The sequence below is a fragment of the Chrysemys picta genome, chromosome 12, assembly GCF_011386835.1.
Source record: "Chrysemys picta bellii isolate R12L10 chromosome 12, ASM1138683v2, whole genome shotgun sequence".
Classification (NCBI taxonomy): Eukaryota; Metazoa; Chordata; order Testudines; family Emydidae; genus Chrysemys; species Chrysemys picta.
The window spans coordinates 50,133,160-50,152,864 of NC_088802.1; the positions used below are offsets into that span (position 1 = coordinate 50,133,160).

At 38.1% G+C, this 19,705-nt stretch overlaps 1 protein-coding gene across 4 annotated transcripts in view; it reads left to right on the forward strand.

Annotated features, from left to right (window-relative positions):
- The window catches only part of HELZ (helicase with zinc finger), a 139,405-nt gene that overhangs the window by 78,370 nt on the left and 41,330 nt on the right, over positions 1 to 19,705 (forward strand). For all 4 annotated transcript variants that reach the window (XM_005282930.4, XM_005282931.4, XM_024104614.3 and 1 more), the window contains 6 exons: positions 1,075 to 1,253; positions 3,433 to 3,551; positions 5,705 to 5,850; positions 9,138 to 9,285; positions 16,502 to 16,685; positions 17,939 to 18,167. In XM_005282930.4, the coding sequence (XP_005282987.1) occupies positions 1,075 to 1,253; positions 3,433 to 3,551; positions 5,705 to 5,850; positions 9,138 to 9,285; positions 16,502 to 16,685; positions 17,939 to 18,167 (1,005 nt within the window). The remainder of the gene's footprint in view (positions 1 to 1,074; positions 1,254 to 3,432; positions 3,552 to 5,704; positions 5,851 to 9,137; positions 9,286 to 16,501; positions 16,686 to 17,938; positions 18,168 to 19,705) is intronic.

A 19,705-nucleotide genomic window follows, 5' to 3' on the forward strand; every position in this document is an offset into this window, starting at 1 on the left:
TTCACAAAGTGAGTCATATCATGCCATCAGTTTTTAAGCAGAACTCTCTATTGAAATAACACAGTATGTCCCACTAAAATTAATTTATTTATGTGTTTTGAGATGACATTTCTCTTCCGTGCCTTTGATGATAATGTCCAGATTACTAAAATTTAGTCGAGGAAAATCCTGACTTCTGGTACTAGGATTCCCCCCCCATACACACATACACTTCCTGGCCTTCTGGCTAAGAGAGGTGAAAACATTATCTAGTATCTTTATTATGGCCCCTCACAATAAAATAATTAACATAATTTCTGTTTGATTCTTAGAGTTTACAAGACATTCAATAAGTGTAAAAGGAAGGGTAGGATTTGAGCAATATCCTTTCACATACTTTTTAAGGCCCTGAACCTGTAATTGACCACACGAGTGGACTACTGCCATATGCTCTGCCAGTTGCAGGATTAGGATTAGGAAGTGATATTTCAGTACATGACACCAAGTATCAGAGGGGTAGCTGTGTTAGTCTGTATCCATAAAAACAATGAGGAGTCCGGGGCACCTTAAAGACTAACGGATTTATTTGGGCATAAGCTTTCGTGGGTAAAAAACCCACTTCCGTCTCTGAGGTGCCACCCGACTCTTCGTTGTTTTTCAGTATATGAAATACTCCCAAACTATCAATGAATTGAGTTTTAAATAGAATAAAAGTTCAACATGGTAATCAAACCAGGCTTAGTAAAGCTCAGAGGCTAACTATTTGAATTGGATTTCAACCACTTAAGAGCAGGTAGTTATCCATACACTATATGCATAGATACTTGGTACTTAGCCTTACTATTTCATTAACATCAATATTCTTATCGTTGTTACATGCGTCACTGTTGAACTGAGTCCAATAGCTGTGTACATGTATTAATATAAAGGGCTCAGCCTATTAATTCTCAATTGCTACGGTTCTACACTGTGGCAAGATTTAACTTCCAAAAGAACTTGTTTTATGTAATAGAAAACAGAATCCTAGCTTATGAAATGTTAAGCTGTCTTTGTGTTTACGTCCTATAGAAAATGAGCCCCTCTCTTCTTTTCTAGGGTATATTTCAGAAATCGCTGGGTAAAGACTGTCCACCCAGTAGTGCATCAATACTGTTTGATTTCAAGCACACATTCCACCTTTCAGATGCCACAGAAAGAAGATATTCTTAGACAACGAGTAGTAGTTGTTACTTTGAATACTTCACAGTATCTATGTCAACTGGATCTTGAACCTGGTGAGAAGATTTCAAACAAGAAATATCTTTAAAATACTTTTGAGAAATAGTCTCCTTCAGTATTTTCCAGTGCAAGTCAAAGTGGCTCTTACATCTTTCCCCATCCCTGCCATAAATGAACCCTCTCAATATTCTTTTTGGTTTTCCCTTTTGGATCCAGAGACAAGAAGGAAAATATGAATCTTTGTAATTAGTGAATGTTACAGAGGTGTTAAATGTTACAATATAAATTTGTTGATATTCAGATTAGCCTCATTCTGAACTTTGTTTATTTAAAAAATGGGGATCATTTAAAAAAAAAGCCAACTTTAATGAAAAAAAAACCAGAATTGTCCATTATTTAGAGCTGATCCAGCATGGGAGAGATAGGGATGCTGAATATTTTATTTATCTCTTCTGTCAAACTTTGTTTCAGTGGAAACTGTTTGACCATTTCTACCATGCTTGCTCCAGGCCCTGATCCAGCAAAACACTGTGCTGAAGAGGGATTGATTTATGCACATGTTAAGTACTTTGTTGAATCAAGGCCTTTGGAATGATGTTAGTAGTGGTATCTTGCTTTTCCACATACAGTACATATTTTCGTATCTTTATCAGGTAATTTACTTTTCAAAACACCCACAAATCATTCTGTACTTTTTGTGGATTGTTTAGCTATGCAGACTCCCTTACCTCCCCCTTCCCCTCTCTCCGTATGCACATACACCTGCGGGCGCACACACCATTACATTAAAAAGAGATTCATTTGTTATTTCTAGATTATTTGATTTGAAATAACCTAGACTAATTCACTGGGGCAAAGGCTGCTTAGGGCCCATCACTTTCCTTGATCCACAAATAAATTTCATCTGACATTTAGAGAATGTCTAATCTCTTTAAAGATATTTTTAAGATTAACTCCTTATGGCTGGACACACTTGCTGCTATAGATAAGGTTAAATTCTAAATCATTATACATTTTTGTTTCAAGATTTTTTATTTTGAATGTGATCTCTTTGAGACAAAAGTTCTTACCTTACTTATTTGGTAAAGGGCTGCGTATATTTATGCTGATACACATATAAAGTTGTTACAAGGGGTTCAAGGCTCACTTTCTTAGTTTTTGTGATAAAGCATTGGATAAATTATCACATGATAAGCAATAGCTGTTAATTATTTTATGTTATTTCAAAGAATGATTGTTAGATTTTTTTACATATAATAAATCTAACTCCGTTGTACTTGAAATTGTTCTCTGACGCCATTTTAAATCTTTAAGAAATATATAGAGACATTTCTCAAAAATTGAAATATATATTTATATTTCTATTTTACCTATCTAGAGCATCAAGAATTTAAGAAACACAATTACAAATTACAAATTTTCTGTTCAAAGCTTTAGTTCATCAGTTTTTTCCAATTACGAATTCTCCCGTGAATAGACTGTGTAGCCTGATCTACAGATTATGTATTAATTATATTAATTACATAAGAATTTCCAGTTATTACTTTGATGGTTGACAGGTTCTTGTCCCAAGATCAGGCCCAGTATTATTTAAATTCTTTTGCCCTCCAGTTCCTCCCCTCATGAACTCCCACTTTCCCTAGTGTCCCAGTCCAGCAAAGCACTATGGTGTGTGTATAACTTTAAGAAAATTTATAGTGCCACTAAAGTCAATAGGACTACACACATGTTTAAAGTCCGTCATGGGCTGAAATGCTTTGCTTGATCAAGGTCTAAATGCCTGCAAGAATAGATGGACTTGGCAGTGTGTCTGGAAGGTTAACAAATCTGGGCTCTGTCAGACCCAGTAGGGCAGCAAATTCTGGAGTTGAGAAACCTATTTGGAGAACATCCTGCTAGCGGTCCCCTCTTGTTTGTATCAAGGAAGCTCCAGATTGACTATCTCCACTGTTGTCAACTGTGGTGGGGTGTCAGGGGAAAGAGGGGTTCTCTCAGGCAAAAGTTAAAATAATTGTGTGAATCAGTTGGCCACCATTGTCCATCTGATATGCTGCGCTATTGTTTGGATGGTTTTTAGCAGTTAGTAGACATTCATTTGCATATGAATGTGTAGATAGTTTCCATTGGTGACTATCAGAATGTAATGCTCTAGGTAGTTTATTGTAGTGTCATCACTGTTTTTTTTTTTAATCATATCTGTGATTTCATTTATTTGCTGATGTCTCTATTTTATAGGGTTTTTTACGCATATTCTATTAGATGAAGCTGCGCAGGCCATGGAGTGTGAGACGATCATGCCTCTAGCATTAGCTAATAAAAACACAAGAATCGTCTTGGCTGGAGACCATATGCAAGTAAGAGCCTCAGGACTTTTTCATATCGAGCTCGGTTTATATTATGTTTCCCTCAGAAAATGTATTAAGTTTATCCATCTATATAAGGTACTTATCTGGCCCCATTACTGTAGTATCAGAGTGCCTCACAATCTTTAATGTATTTATCCTCACAACACCCCTATCAGATAGGGAAGGGCTGTATTTTATAGATGGGGAACAGAAGCACAGAGAGGCTAAGTGAATTGCTCAGGATCACACAGGGAAGTCTGTGGAGGAGCAGAGGTTTGAACCCAGCTCAGCCAAGTCCTAGGCTAATGCTGTAACCACTGGGACAGTTCTTTCTTTTATAAAGTATATAAGTATAAAAGTTACATAGTGCTTCAGTTTAATGAGGTGGGCAGGTAAGTATGATCACCCCATATTATACATGGGAAGGTGAGGCGCAAAGAGATAAAGTAACTTGCCTTAGGCTTCCCACTGAGTCAGTGGCAGAACCAGGATAAGAATTCCTTCTCATTCTGTGCTCTGACCACTAGCCCACACAGTCTCTAAAAGAGGTGAAGGAAAACAGATATCACATGTTATGATTTAGGCAGTGCTTTTTTTATTACAACAACATCAGGAAGAGGATCTAAACCGGCAGTGAATATTCTATTAGATGAATTGAAATTGAAAATACCATTATGTTTCTGCCCTTGTGTCACCATGCTGTGCTTAGAAATTGTAGGAGTCTCAAACACTGATGATGGCATGCCGTTCTGCTGCCTGAAGGCAAAAGGGAGTGAGCTAAGAATAAGGTCAGCCGTACTTGCTTTGTTGGCTTAGGTTAGACTTTTAACATGACTTTTATGGATTTGCCGTTACTTTTCTTGACATTTTACAGCACAATAAGAGAATAAAATGTAGTGTTGACATTGTAATGAAGTTTAGTGAGGATGCAGCCCCTTCCTGTGCACCGCTACAATAGATGTAATGTCATATGCTTATGGCTCCTCTAATCCTCGCATAAATACCCCTGTTGGTACTGCAGGACCTACAGACCTGATACAGGGCCAATGGGGCATTTATTGTTCTAATAATAATCCTGAGCTCTTAACACTGTTCATCCGTAGATCTCAAAACGTTTTATAAAGGAAGTCATTATCATTATCCCCATCTGAAAGATAGGGAAACTGAGATATAGGGAGGGAAGTGACTTTCCCAACATCACTCAGCAAAGCAGTGACTGAGCCAGGAATTGAATCCAAGTGTCGGGAGTCCCAGTCTAGTGCCCCAACCATTAGGCCACATTGCTGCCTCTATTCTATCCTACTCCTCCTCTGTTTTCCAAGTAAAATAGCTTGGCTGTTTTCATGTTTTTTAAAAAACAGTGATCTCACCTCAGTGTGCAACATTTTCATTTCTAAAGTTAAAAGTGAGCTGACATTGATATAATAAATACAGCATCTCAAATCATTAACATAGCAGACTATATATTTAGGCTTAACATTTCCCAGCATGTGTAAACTATGTTTTAAAATCAGTTCCATATTTCCTTACCTTTCTAAATTGAAATCCTGGGTTATGCATTTTCCTGCTACAGCAAATGATGTGACTCACCACTAAAGACATGTGAATGTGGTGTAGGCATCAGGGAAGCATACTGCTAACCAGGGCATCTGAGTTCTATTCCTAGTTCTCCCACTGAGTATAATAACTTAATTTTATAAGCCTTGAAGAGATCCTCAGATTAAAGGTACTAGAGAATTGCAAGATAGTCCCCTGCAAGGTGTGTACCTCCTTCCATTGTTTGAGGTTGTCAGTGATGTCTGCAAACTATATAAGCGAAACATAGACAAAGGTGCTTTGGGTTAGGGTTGGCACACGCATGTAAACAAGCTTTTTTTTCTTCCTTTCATCTTTACATAGTAACAAAATATTCTGCTGTTCAGCTAAGATCATACATACTTGTCACGTTTGCAGCAGAAAAGTGTGTTTCTATGTAGTTATTGTAACTAGCCCCAAATCCAAGTCAGGGACATATGTTTTCTTAATACTACTGAAGCAGCTTTGTAAGATTTAGTTGTTTACAGGCCATCCTTCAGTTGATGTAGAGTTTTTCTTTTAGGAGTTTGAAAATCCAAGTCTGCATATTTAGTTAAATTTTCTCTGTATGTGTGTGTCTATTACAGCTCAGTCCTTTTGTCTACAGCGAATTTGCCAGGGAGAGAAATCTTCATGTTTCATTACTTGATCGGCTCTATGAGCACTACCCTGCAGAGTTTCCATGCAGGATCTTGCTGTGTGAGAACTATCGCTCCCATGAAGCTATCATCAAGTAGGTGTGAACTTTTTCACTGTATCACACTTTTGAGTGAACCTCGAAAGGCAGAACAACTCTGTCATTTCAGTGCCACAAGCAGTTTAAAAGAGAGAGAGAAGCAGCTACAACTTGCATTTACATAATAAAATCATAGTAGTTCTGCATTTTAAAAGTTAATTGGTGAGAAATTTTTCCACTGTTAAATAATGAGACAAGAAGTTTTTTTGTTTAAAAAAAAAAGACGAAGTTCTGAAACTAGCTGCAAGGAGCAAAAATTAGGGTATATTTTGACACTCCTATTATGGAGCTGTTATTCAGGGAGAGGTGCCTTGATTGTGAGTCTTTCCTGCTCTGGCTGGCATTAGTTAACCCTCACTGAATAGACTCAGTATGTTCCCCAATGTCTTTGTGAAAGGCCGTGGCTAATTTGTGATTCTGTCCTGAAGAAGCAGGCAGGTTGGGGTGACCAAACATTGCTGAAATAAATTTTTTATTAAAGCTAATGATAATAAAAAGTATATAATACATAGGTTGAGAAAAGAGTGTCTGTACATCTGGGTATAGTGCTTAGATTATCCACAAATACAAAGTTTGTTTTTAAAGTCATAAGATACATATAGTGCATAATCAGCAATAACCCAATTTAGATGAATGAATTTAAGAATACAGTTTAGATATCTAGCATCCATGCATTCGGGTACTTTACTCATGAAAAAAGTTATACAGAGAGTTGGTGGCGGAAAGCAAAATATATCAATGAGTGAATATTGTCCCCCAGTAATTGAAAATTTAGGATAGCTTGTCCATTTAGAGAAAAAAACAGTCCATCAGGAAAGTATTTGAGTTACTTTCCCGACTGCGCTTCTCATCGGCATTCCAGCTCATCCCTCCTGGTATTGCCGATGTCCGGTGATGTGTTCTATGTAGATGTCCCTTGACCACCTGATGGCATCCGACATACCATTTCCATTTCCACCTCTCCACACAGGAAGTAGCCTCTGCAGCTGCAGAACCTTGATTTTGAAGCCCTTATAAAAATACTGCAGTAATAGCCCATGATACTGAGCAACACTCTTCAAACCTGTAGTGGTTTGGACCACTAACCTAGTACTTCTTTTAAAAAAATTAGAGTAGAATTGAAATTAATCAGCTTTCAACTCAGCCCATATTCTGCAGTTCTTTTATTAGTTTCAGAAATTTAGGCAGCATCAGCATAATTCAAGAACATTTGATATTTTTTTTGCTTAAAAAAAATAAGCTGCCTCCAACGCATAGAATGACATGATCTTATAAGTACAAAAAGAAAAAAATTGGTCAAATTATGGTCTTATCACTTTGCTAGTGTCATTTTTTATTACTTTTAAAAAGACTCACTTAATTAGTTTTGTCATTTTTATGCTGTGATAAATTAATAGCTGCTAGTATAATGAACTCATCCATGAACTGTGCTAAAAAGAATCAGTGCAGTCATGGAGAAAAATGTTAAAGTTTAAGTCCTTGCTCAATATTTAGTGAAGAATATTATGTTGCTATCCAATCAAGTTAATTACGTTATCACTCACTTTATTCACAGCAAAAAGCAGAAAAATGGCTTAACACACTTTCCTAAATAGTATATAATAAGGCCTCTTTCCATTAGATGTACACTGCGTTACAGATTCAAGTGTGGTTTAGTTTCCGATAAATTTCTAGAAATTATAAATGAGAGGGCAGCTGATGGGACTCAGAGGGAGGCTGATTCTTCCCACTTTAGATTACAGATGGGATATAGATACATTCACCTCAGAGTTGTCTAGTGTAATGCAGCCCTGGTTTATAGTGACCTAAAGTTGTGATCTGGTGGTGATTTGATGGCATATGTGAAATGAGTTTTTTGCGTTTCCAGTGGACAGTTGTCTACGTCTCCAACCAAAACCACAATTACAATAACTGGCAGCCTTCAAGGATTAGGGGATCACGAAGACTGAGCAATTCTCTGACTTCTAGAGGGGGTGGCTCCATGTCCAGGTTGAGGGTTATGAGTGGGACAGTGTTGGGAAGCTTGCATGTTTTTTTGTTGTGTGTTTGTACAGTGCCTAGCACAGTGGGGTCCTGGACCATGAGTAGGGCTCCTAAGCACTGTAATAATACAAGTGATTAATAAATAATAAAGGCTATGCCTGTTCTTTGGGAAAACTGAGGGATACAGGGTTGCAAGAATGACAGTTTTCATGTTCTCTAAGGGACTTGTCAGCTTAAGATTGCAGTTGATATAATATGTTATCAATTGTGCAGACAGTTTTCTTCAGGGGTAGGCAACGTGTCCCTACACAAGTGTCCATGGTAAAAATGTTGAGGTCTGTGGGGGGCTGCTCATACCATAATTTTTTACCCCTTGTGCATTATGACACACTCTTTGATTACATGATCACATACTGTTTTGTGGGGCGGGAGAGGTAGGGGGTGGTTCCTTTCTCCAGTCTTCCTCCCCTGGCTCTTTACCTCAATCTTTTTGCCCAGCCGGTCCCAGTCTCCCCACAACCCTTGTTCCAATCTACTTGCCCTCCACCCCCAGGTCTGGTTCTTGTCCCGTCTCCCTTTAGGTCAGACAGCTTCCTTCTCTTCCACACTGCCTGGGTATCAGCAGGGGGAGCATTCCTCTCACTTCTAATGACCAGCACCCCAATGGCTTGTAACATCAATTGCAGGGAAAGCCTTGCTCAGTCCCTGCAGCCCTGGGCTGGAGCATGCTCAGTGCAGACAAAATCTTCAGAGCTTTAGCTGCCAATTGCTAACAACTCTTTACTGAGCATGTGCAAATAGAGGTTTTTCAGAGGCTCAGAACTCGACCAGATTTGGGCAGTTTTTGATAGGAGCAGCAAAAGTGCTGCTGGTATTACACCAGAGTGATCTTGCTACCCAATTTCAAGTCCTTGCTCTAAGGCATTGAGTGAGGGGCTAGAGCTTCTAACTTAAATAGTTGTAAGAATTTTAACATGGGCAAAACAACATATTTTGAAACAATTGAACCATTTGTGATGCAGCTCACACATCTGTCACAGAGAATTTCAGTCTGAATGGTTAGAGTTTGGCAACTGAAAATAGGGTTTTATAATGGGAAGTGTTGGGCAGACATTAGATGGCACTACCAGCACTGCCTGTAATGTGGAAACATCACATAAGAGAAGTCAGTTAGAATTATAGTAAGAATTAGGGCTTTTGTTTCAGTATAAAACATTATTTTCTTTGATGGCATATTTGTCAGTGGGCTACGGGACCAAATGCAAATTCCACATTTTATTCTGTGTTTTGCCTCATTGCAGTTACACATCTGACCTTTTCTATGAGGGCAAATTGATGGCAAGTGGAAAGCAGCCAGCACACAAAGATTTCTACCCTTTGACTTTCTTCACAGCACGCGGAGAAGATGTGCAGGAGAAAAACAGTACAGCTTTCTACAACAATGCAGAGGTAGCTCTTCGTTGGATTTACCTTTCATTGCTTTCTCAAGAATATGAATTCTTGATACACTTACGCATTTTATCTGTCACAATATCTGTTATCAAATTACATACTTGTAGAGGTTTTTTGAACAACTTCCTATTGGGTTATGTGTGTAGTGTTGTTGTAGCCATGTTAGTCCCAGGATATTCAAGAGACAAGGTGGGTAAGGTAATATGTTTTATTGGACTGACTTCTGTTTGGTGAGGGAGTTCGAAAGCTTGTTTCTCTCTCTCACCAAACAGAAGTTAGTCCAATAAAAGATATTACCTCACCCACCTTGTCTCTCTGTTGGCTTTAGTGCTTGATATAGATAGATGGCATAGATTATCTCAGCCTTCATAGGACCGGTAGTATCTTGCACAACTTGAATATGGAATGTAGAGCTAAGCAAATAGACTACAACCCTTCGAGCTGCACCACCTCTACAACTGCACAGACCCCCGCTTCAGTCAGTGGCACTCCGCTGGGCTCCACCCACATGAAAAGCTTGCAGAATCATGGCCATAATTTATAATGACTATTGCAATGGAGTTAGCTTCTTTTTCTCTTTGCAAATTGGCTGCAAGCTGCTTACAGTTTACTCAGGCTTTTTCATTACTCAGAATTACTTGCCCGATAGTTTCTATGATATTGTGATGGCTGAATCTTAGCAACTGAAAGATAGGAATTCTTTTTACAATTTAAAATAAAGCTTGCAATTTTCAGACAGTTGCAGAATTGTTCACACTCTCTGGTTGTGCGAGCCACACTTCTTTTCACTCCTGTGATTTCCTCCTGTTCCTAATGTTAACAATGTTTTATTCCTTTTAAAGGATCATGTTTTCAGTTTGAATGAAATGTTCAGTCTGGTTTATGCAAATTGTTTCAGGAGATAATAATAATACCTAACTTTATAAAGCATTTTCAAAGCACTCCGCAACACCCTCTGAAGTAGGGAAATATTATTATTCCCATTTCGGCCTCTCAGGAACTGAGCACAGAGAGGCTAAGTGACTTGTCCAAGGTCATGCAGGAAGTCTATGACAGAGCAGGGACTTGAACCTGAGTCTCCTAAGTTCTAGGTTATGGCCCTACTACTGGGCCATTCTTCCTCTTAGCTAGAGATCAAAGGTCTGATGAAAGCCCATTGAAGTCTTTGGAAAGATTCCCATGGACCTAAACAGGCTTTGGGAATCAGGCCCCTAATGAGCATGCTCAGAAGTGATTTTTCAATCTATAGTTTTTTTCACATATGACAGTTGCTGTTCTCCAGAACAACTGTTATTCGTACACACAGGTTCAAAACTCATCCCTCTTTCAGTGACCATTTTAAAATATTACTGCTAGTAGAAACAGTGGGATTTCCCTCTCCCACATGTAGTGTTACCTGGGGGTTGACCTAAACCCCAAATCCTGACACCCACAAACTTTGAATCCCTATTCAAATTTTGTTGTTTAGGCTCCTTTCTACTAAAAATGGTTGAACATATTTTCCTTAAACTTTTAACAACAACAAAATGACCCATTTTCTGAAACTAAACATAGAAAATTTCAGCCCCAAAGGAAATATTGTCTTAAATTTTATGAGAAAGTGAAGACCGAGGATTATAACTGAAGCTAATTTGTAGTTTAGCAACACCGTTCATTACAAAGCAAGCACTATAATAGTTGCATTACACATCTACTATCTGTTAACCACGGTGCATTTAATCTGATGGGCAATTTTTAACATAGTTGTGCTACATTTTTTTTGACGTTGTTTGTTAGTAAGAGATCTGCTGAAAGCTCCTGATAATGCAGCTGAACACTAAACACCAGTGACTTCAGGACACATCACTGAACAAAGAAACCGAAGGCTACTGACTTCTCTCATTATTGTACCTGTATCTCTTCTTCATAAATGAAAAAGGTTGTGAAAGATCTTAAAATATCTTCAATGCCTTCCAGTTCAGTCATTGAATGAAAATTGAGTCATTAGTAGTCTGCAGGCAAGAATAAAGGACAAAAGCTGCTTAATACTGACAAGAAGGGTTCAAACAATGAGGGAGCATTATTACTGTTAGCTTTTGCTGATTAAAAAAAATTCCCACATTTGTATTAGCACATTCAGTGTTACAATGGTGCCTGCAGGCATTATAGGAGTGTATGAGCTTATATCATTTTTACGAAAAGCATAAGGGTTTCAGAATTGAAAAATATACTTCCAGTTTTTATTATTGGTCATAATTCTAAGCATATAGCCAGAAGCAGTGAGTTTTCAGAAGAATTTTACTTGGTAGCTGAATAAAGCTGCAAAGGGATTAGAATAGTTTTTACAGATCTAGTATATCTATTCGAGTGTGTTTTGGCATCAGAATAGACTTTTTAAATTATTAGAGAATTTAGGAACTATGAAGCTTGGAAGAATTGCAGTTAAAGTATTTTCACTGTCTGTATCCAAGCCCTGCACAAATACCACCAACATATATTTACTTCACTCCTAAAATGTGGAATATTTAAAATAAACTATTCCTGGCAATGGTTGCAACTTTTATCTTTGCTGACTAGGTTGGGTGGATCTGCTTTATGTTTTTGTCTGTCCATTTGTCGAGCAAACCAGAAGCTCAGATGTAACAGTACAAATAGCTTTGATACCTGTTGACAAAAAGTGTGCAAACGTTGAATATATTTACTGGAGGGTCACATTGCCCACACGAGGAGCTCCTTGCATTCCTCCATTCCACCCCACAAGCTCCTTGTGTGCCACCCTCCCATCTTCTTTTATTTCAGGGACTCTGTAACTTCCCTACCTCCGCCCCATGCCAGGAGTTCTGTATGTCCCCCCTTTTCCCCTCTCTGCCACCTGCCAGTGGCTCTGTTTCTTCCCAGGCCAAGGTCTCCCATTCTTCTCCCCATGCCAGGGGCTCTGTGTGCCCTCCTAGTTTCCCCTGTCCCCATCATTCTTATTTCTGTATTGGAGTGATGGCCAGAGCTGAGATGGTGGGTATTTATTGTTATGGTAGAAGGTGGTGGCTGCCATCAATCTGTTCTTTGATCTATAGACAGTTTATGGAGGTGGTAGAAGCTACTGACCAAATGCCAGGGACTCTGTGTGTCCTCCATTTCTCCCTTCTGTTTTCTAATTTTCATCAAATGCTTCTGCCCTTTGATGTCTAGAAAGATCCCTGACATTTTGGAATTGATCAGATGTGGTGTTCAAAAGTTGTCCTGTTACATTCTAAACAGACAGACAAACAGAGAAATTGGATATAAAACCTCACTTTGCTTGGCCAACAATGTAGTGCTAAATATAATCAGATTGGCCTGATTGGTTCAGCTGAGTGAGCCTGGAGCTGTCCGTGGCTGGGACTCTCTGTTGTCCTGATCCTGTAACTTCGTGTATGTGGGCAAACTGCGGTGTGTGGGCAGAGTCTCACTAGCATCAGTGAAGCTCCTGATGGATACAGCAAGTCTGCCTGTGCCTGTGAAGCGTCAGGACTGGAGCCCACGACTCCAAGGAGCATTGGAGTTGTGAAGCAGCAGTTGCTGATGGATGGGATGGGATGGGCATAGGCACGAGGGATGTGACAAACTAAATAGCAGTCCAGCCATCCTTCAAATCCCGTTCAAGCAAGTCTGAGATTCTGAATCGCTGTTTTTGTTCAGCCAGAGCCAATCTGAAATATGTTCATGGTTTTACTCAATGATGTTAAAGATGGTGACGTGCCTGGCACCCATCCCTTAAACCTGCCCTCTCCCAGCGCAGCTCCCAGTTTCAGGCATTAACTTAATGACCATCTGATTTTCATACACAAAATGACAATGCGACATTCACTAGAGGTGATAGAAACCTAGTCCTGAAGATCTACCTTTTGGATAAAGCATTTATCAAATATGTACAACCAATTTTCTGTGAAACTGTTACAAGTTTCCTTTACGATATTTTGACTGTATCTGTGCACAAATCCTACAAACCTATTTGTGCACTCATGTAATCTGTGAGATTCACACTCTGTGCTCACTACTCAGACTACTAGCATGGATGCTAATTTGTGCTCATCAGCCTGTGGCACAGGAAACATGCTAGAAGGTTACTGTGAAAATTTCACATTTTGTGGAGAAATGTTCAGTATTACAAGAAAAGTTTGAAATGTATGAAGTGAAAAAAGGAAGTGCAAAAGCAATAAAATGAACATTTCTCAGTGTATCAATTCATTAGTATGGTTTGGGTCAGAGATGTTTGGGTCAGATGGGAGCATTTTCCTTATCTAGGCAGGCTTAAGGCATAACACAGGCCATAAAACCGTACCAGTGATTTCAGTATTTAACCCAGCATCTTGTGGTTAAACTAAAGCATCTCGTTTAGAAAGACATCCATTCTGGATTTAAATACTCCAGCCTATGGGGAATTTACCCCTTTCTAGGTAATCTGTTGCAGCTATTAATTACCAGGACAGTTACATAAAATACTTGTTTTTATTGAAAAATATCACAGGGCCACATCCTCAGCTGGTGTAAATTAGTGTGGAATATATTAATGGAGCTTTGCTAACTTACACCACTCTAGGATCTGGCCCATAGTTTTTAGTTTGTGTGGTACATTTCTCACTAGGATGGTCCTGATTCTGCAAGTCCTTTTCTTGTCATTTCTGTTTTGTAATCTCATGTAAGAGTGACTGCATTTTTTTATTTTATGGTATGTGCCCATTGCAACTTATATCAGTTTAAACGTTCAGAAAATATTTCTCCGCAGGCAGTTAAAATCCTGGCCTACAGATTTGAAGGCTAATTAATGTAAATACTGGAAACAGGCTGAATTATTTTTAACAACCCCTCTAAAGATTACTGGGTGGGCAGTGAAGAGAATCTAGAATACTTGGAATTCTTACAGTGTAGATTCTGTTATGTTGCCATTAAGAGAATGAGCTTGAAGCTCTATAGGAAAATTCCATTGATCAGTTCTCATCCCTTGGGTAGCTAAGTAAATGTTTATTGAATGAGAATATAGATATTAAAAAAGGTTTTACAATGTGTTTTAGAAATACTTATCACTGTGTCAATATCTTCACCCAGTGTCTCTCAGTAGGGGCTGTTGTCTTTGCTGTCTCCCCTAGCAGGAGATCATTTTGATGATGAGGAGTGGAACTGAGAACAGGTCTGTTTTGTGTCATCAAGATCGTTTTTTAAAAGCAGTTTTTAGGCATGATCCTGATAGGTACCGAATCTATCATTAATTCACGTGGAATGGTAGATGGCCAGTTTCTAGTGATTGACTAGCTCTTATTGTCGGTTCTCAAAGCCCACCTTTTTACCCAGGCCTTTGTCTAAGTAAGGGTGTTCATGAAAGATGCACTAAATCTAAAAGAGGAGTAGGGATGGAATTCTTTGTTTCCTCCTCTTGCTGGTGATGGCTCGTAATTAATTTGGGAATTGTCCATTTGCTGCCAATGTTTGACAGCATGTTATGAATTTTTGATGATATATTTTTAAAGATGTGAATGTGCCCAGAGCACATGTTTTATAAATGCTGATATAAGTAAATTAAAATAGAAGTTGAAAATAGAAAGAAATTTTAAAATTGCTTTAGAATAACTTGGAATGTTTTTAAGAAAAATAGGGGTTGGAGAAAGGGTTTTGCAATGTTAACTTCAAACAGCATTTCACAGCAAACATTTGTGTAGCTGCTTTACAAGTTTACTGCTTTCAGTGTATGCATCTCCCTGGCTTGAGTTATCAGAGAATCTATAAACATCTAGAACTAAAATTGTGTTTGGGGAGAGAATTGGCTCCCAACTGTTGAGGAGGCAGCATGGTCTAGTAGATAGTGCTCTGGGCTGGGAGTCAGGAGGTCTGGATTCTATTCCTGGTTCTGCCACTTATCATCTTACTTGACCATGGTCAAGTCACTTCCAATCTCTGTGCCTCTGTTTGCCCTCCCACCCTTCTGTCTTGCTGCGTAGACTGAGTTCTGTGGGCAAGGACTGCCTCAGTATGTGTGTCTACAGCTCTAGCATAATGGAATTCCAGTCTCGGGGGCCTCTAGCAAGCTGCCATAATGCAAATAATAAGTAATCGTTATCATCAGACATTTAAAATTTATTTTGAGGAATTCCTAGACCCCTGAAATTTCCCATTTTAACTCTGAAAACACTCCTCTTTTATTAAGGGTCTGATTCTGCTCAGTTTGAAATCAGTAAGAATTTTGCCACTTATTTTATTGGGAGCCAGATAAATCTCAGATTCAGTTTTGTTGCTTCAGATTAGTAATAATTAATAGACATCTCCAATTCTCTTGCTTCCTCCTCATGATAAAGTAGCTTTGTTGGTTAAGGCAAGGTTACAAAGATTTAATTGAAACTTCCCAAAGTGAAGAGCACTGGCCAACCTTTATATCTAACCCGGTGATTCCCAATCAGAGGTCCATGGAGCTTTTGTCTAGTAGCCTGCAGAGAGCCGGCAGGCCACATGGGGCTGAAAAACAAATATAGACTAGGTTTCCTAGTGTATTTCTACTCTCAAAAATGCACACCTGCTATGGAAGGAGAAAAGGGTTTATTTACAGTTTATTCATATACCCACTGAAGTTCTTTACTGGATTCTCCATTACTATCAGTCTTCCTCAGTGACATACAGTATGCTTTCCTCAGTTGAATTGATTGATAGCCGAGGCAGGTGCAGTCTTATGTGACAGAGGAGCTTTCAGTATACTTGCTTGCGTGTATGTCCTTTCTTTAGATTCCAAAATGTTACATGAAATGTACAAACAGAAAGTAAAAATAAAAAAATCCCATAAAAATACATGTATTTTGCTGACGTATCTAGATATAGAAGGTCCTGATGCTCCAAAGTTTGGCATGAGCCTAACTTTAAGTATTTTAGTAGTTATAGTTAAGCATATGATTAAGTGGTTTGCTGGATCAGGGCCTTAAAGATTATTTTTTCATAGGAAGCATTTGTCTTAATAGGAATTTTTTACGGTGTTCCAGAGTAATGACCCCAAATATTATTGATACTGTGTAAGCTACAGTGTTTTGAAACATTATTATGAAATACAATAGCAGGTTTTTGTGTTTATTAAGAAGGTTTTATATAATATTTTGCCTGTAAAATCTGTACAGCTTTAAAATTCCACTTCTGTTTTTATATAAAGGAATGATACTGGACTAAAAAGCAAATAAACTCTTAACAATATTTTTGACTGAGGTTTTATTATTCTCTTTTAAAGGTATTTGAAATAGTAGAACGTGTTGAAGAATTGAGAAGAAAATGGCCGGTAGCTTGGGGAAAATTGGATGATGGCAGTATAGGGGTTGTAACACCATATGCTGATCAAGTGTTCCGAATTCGGGCAGAACTTCGAAAAAAGAGATTATCTGACGTCAGTGTAGAAAGAGTGCTAAATGTTCAGGGTAAGTAGCGGTTATGTGTCTTAAGGATCTGCTAACAAAGATAAGATTGTGAAATGCGGTCCTAATTCTGTATGTAATTTTCCAATCTATGTAATTTTATAACAAGTGATATAGGAGGCTTTTTACAGTAAGCTTTTTAATTGTGATCCCCAGATTTCACACTCAAAATGTCTTTGATTGTACTTTATAATTAGAGTACGATAGTAATAGCAATTTAAACAAAGGAATAACATATAGGAAAAGCAGTGAAAATAATCTTGACTCTGAGTAAAAAGAGTAGATATAATAATATACAGTCAGTAATGTTGGTGTGACAGGATCTGACTAGTGCACGTGCTCATGGGATATTATTCCATCATAGACTACCCAAAGCAATAAATACGTGGTTTGTGAAATATTTTTCAAAATTAATTTGACTTTTTGTGTAACTGAAGGAGAAAAAAGACCTTACTTTTTATTTCTTTATGTAGCTCCAGCAATGTGCTAGGCACTTTGCAAACAATTATGGAGACAGACAAGATCCATAAAGAAACATACTGCCCCAGAGTGTTTGCAATCCAAGGCCCTGGTCCTGCGAAGGAATACATACTTTTGGACTCTTATTCCCACATGGTGTCCCGCTGACAACAGCAGGATTCTGCGGGGGCACGTTCCTTTGCAGGATCGTGTTTTAAATAGACAAAGAGCAGACAAGCGTCTGCAGGGTAGCAATTGGCAAACTCAGATAGCTGAGCAGGAAAGAACAGCATAAATCTTATTAATTTCACATAGGTAGAAATTTGTATTCGTGTGACTTTTGTATTCGTGTGACTTTTGTGGCATTTTTATTTGCTGAGCTGTGAAACAGAAATGGCTGAAATGATGTGCATTTTTTCCTGCGGAACAGCCTGATTTTTATAAGATGTAGCCTTTAGTGTAAATTGGTACCACGCCTATTACTGGCTGAACAGAAACTTTGCAGAGGTGTTCAGAATGTTAAAAATTTCTGGAGTGCTTAAAACTGGCATGGAAAACACTGATTTTAAAAGGACAAATTGCTCTTGCAATGAAAAGTTCTTTATAATGCATTTTAAAATGTTAAACTCTTATTATTCTTGCACAAAACTCTTTACATGAAGAGTAACTAATGACTTTCTAGAATTACTTACATGTAAAATGTCAGGTTGTGAAATATGTCTAGCAAATGTCATTTGGTTGCATTATATCTGAAAATAGTTAAAATTATCTCAAACTTTCATCTCTCCTTTCTTTAGGAAAGCAGTTTAGAGTTTTGTTTCTCAGCACAGTACGAACACGGCATACGTGCAAACACAAGCAAACACCGATCAAAAGGAAGGAGCAATTATTGGAGGATTCAACAGAGGACTTGGATTATGGTTTTCTGTCCAATTACAAACTTCTCAACACTGCTATTACAAGAGCACAGTCCCTGGTAGCTGTGGTGGGAGACCCAATTGCTTTATGTTCCATTGGAAGATGCAGGTACAGTATATGTGTTCTTTGGCTAAACAGTGGTAGCAGAAGTGCTAGTGAATATTATACATTTGGGTACAATCTATGGACTAAGTAAAATCGGTCTGCTTTTTAGGCTCCAAAGGCAAATGAGTTGCATTTAAACAAATTTAATTGGAGAAGCATATATAATTTTTTACACCATTTTATATATATTCCACTAAACAAAACAAATCCACTAAATCCCCTAAACAAATCAGTTAAAATTGCTCAGATGATGCCACACCATCGGTAAAAAGCCAGAAAGACACTAATTAAGTTCTCATTCATCCCTTGCAGTCTACAACCATGGTTTCACCTTGTACATATTATGCCATCCATTTCCATCACCCACTATACTAAACATGCAGTTCTTAACTCCAGCCATGCAGAGTGCTTAGAAATTGATGTTTTCTGATTGTTGGCAAGATTGAGTTGGTGTTATCTTGAAACAGTTTATTGTATATAGTGTAGATTCTGAACTGATAGTGTTGTTTAATTGTGTTATCTTGGAAGATTGCTAATGGAGGGAATTGTTTATTTTTTAAGTGGAAATGATTTGTAATAGTGTAGTTTCTAGTAGTGTAAATCAGGTGATGTAAAAGGATGTGTTGTGTTTTGTTTTTTCAATAGTTGGATTTACGGTGGCACGTTTTGTGTTTCCAAACAATCAATAACACCAGTAAAGGTGAGAAGTCACCTTTCATCTATCTTGGTGAACTTCAGAGTCTAAATGAGATACTAGCATTATTAAGCACATGGCAATTTTTCTTTTTCTTTTTTCTTTTTCTTTTCCTTTTCTTGTAAGTACAAAATCTCCAAATTGAACATGAAGGTAGCAGAGATATAATCACCAAAAGGCAGAATGCCAAGTTAAGGTACTTCTCTGCCCAACAAAGAAATGACTTCAGTATGGTTGAAAACAGTATCTTCTTTTAGGACTCTGCTCCTTTGAAATGTTCTTAAGTAGGGGAAACTGAAATGCGGCATTGGCGGAGTCTGATATGGACTTTCAAATTGAAGAAAAGACAATGCAAAGGTGTAGTGAGGGTAACCAGCTGATGAAGAGTGAGATAGTAGGGGAGGGAAAACTTTATGCAAGGGCCCTACTCGTACGAAAAATGCCACAGGATCTTTAGTGTTCACTCAGGGTCAACCCATCTTTAGTTCTTAATGTGTCATCCAAAATCACAGTGTAGCTGTTTACTTACTAAAGAACCTGCGTTTCTATATGTAATAAAGGGTAATTGACAAAGCATTCTTGTTATATTTGCTAATTCTGTAATTTGTACTTGATACTAATAGCTCCAGACCCTACATTTCATTTTCAGCTGTTTTTAAGGTGCTTATTATAACATTGCATGTCAATATAAATACTGCAAGTAAATTTGGGCATTGAAAAATAGCATGATTTATTACTTAACTTTTGTTTTTGTGAAACATCATGGCAGTCATATGAAAGTGGAAAGCACAAAGCTGTTGTTTAGCTATTCTCTGTAAACCTAGAATAAGCCAAATGGGAGCCAAAT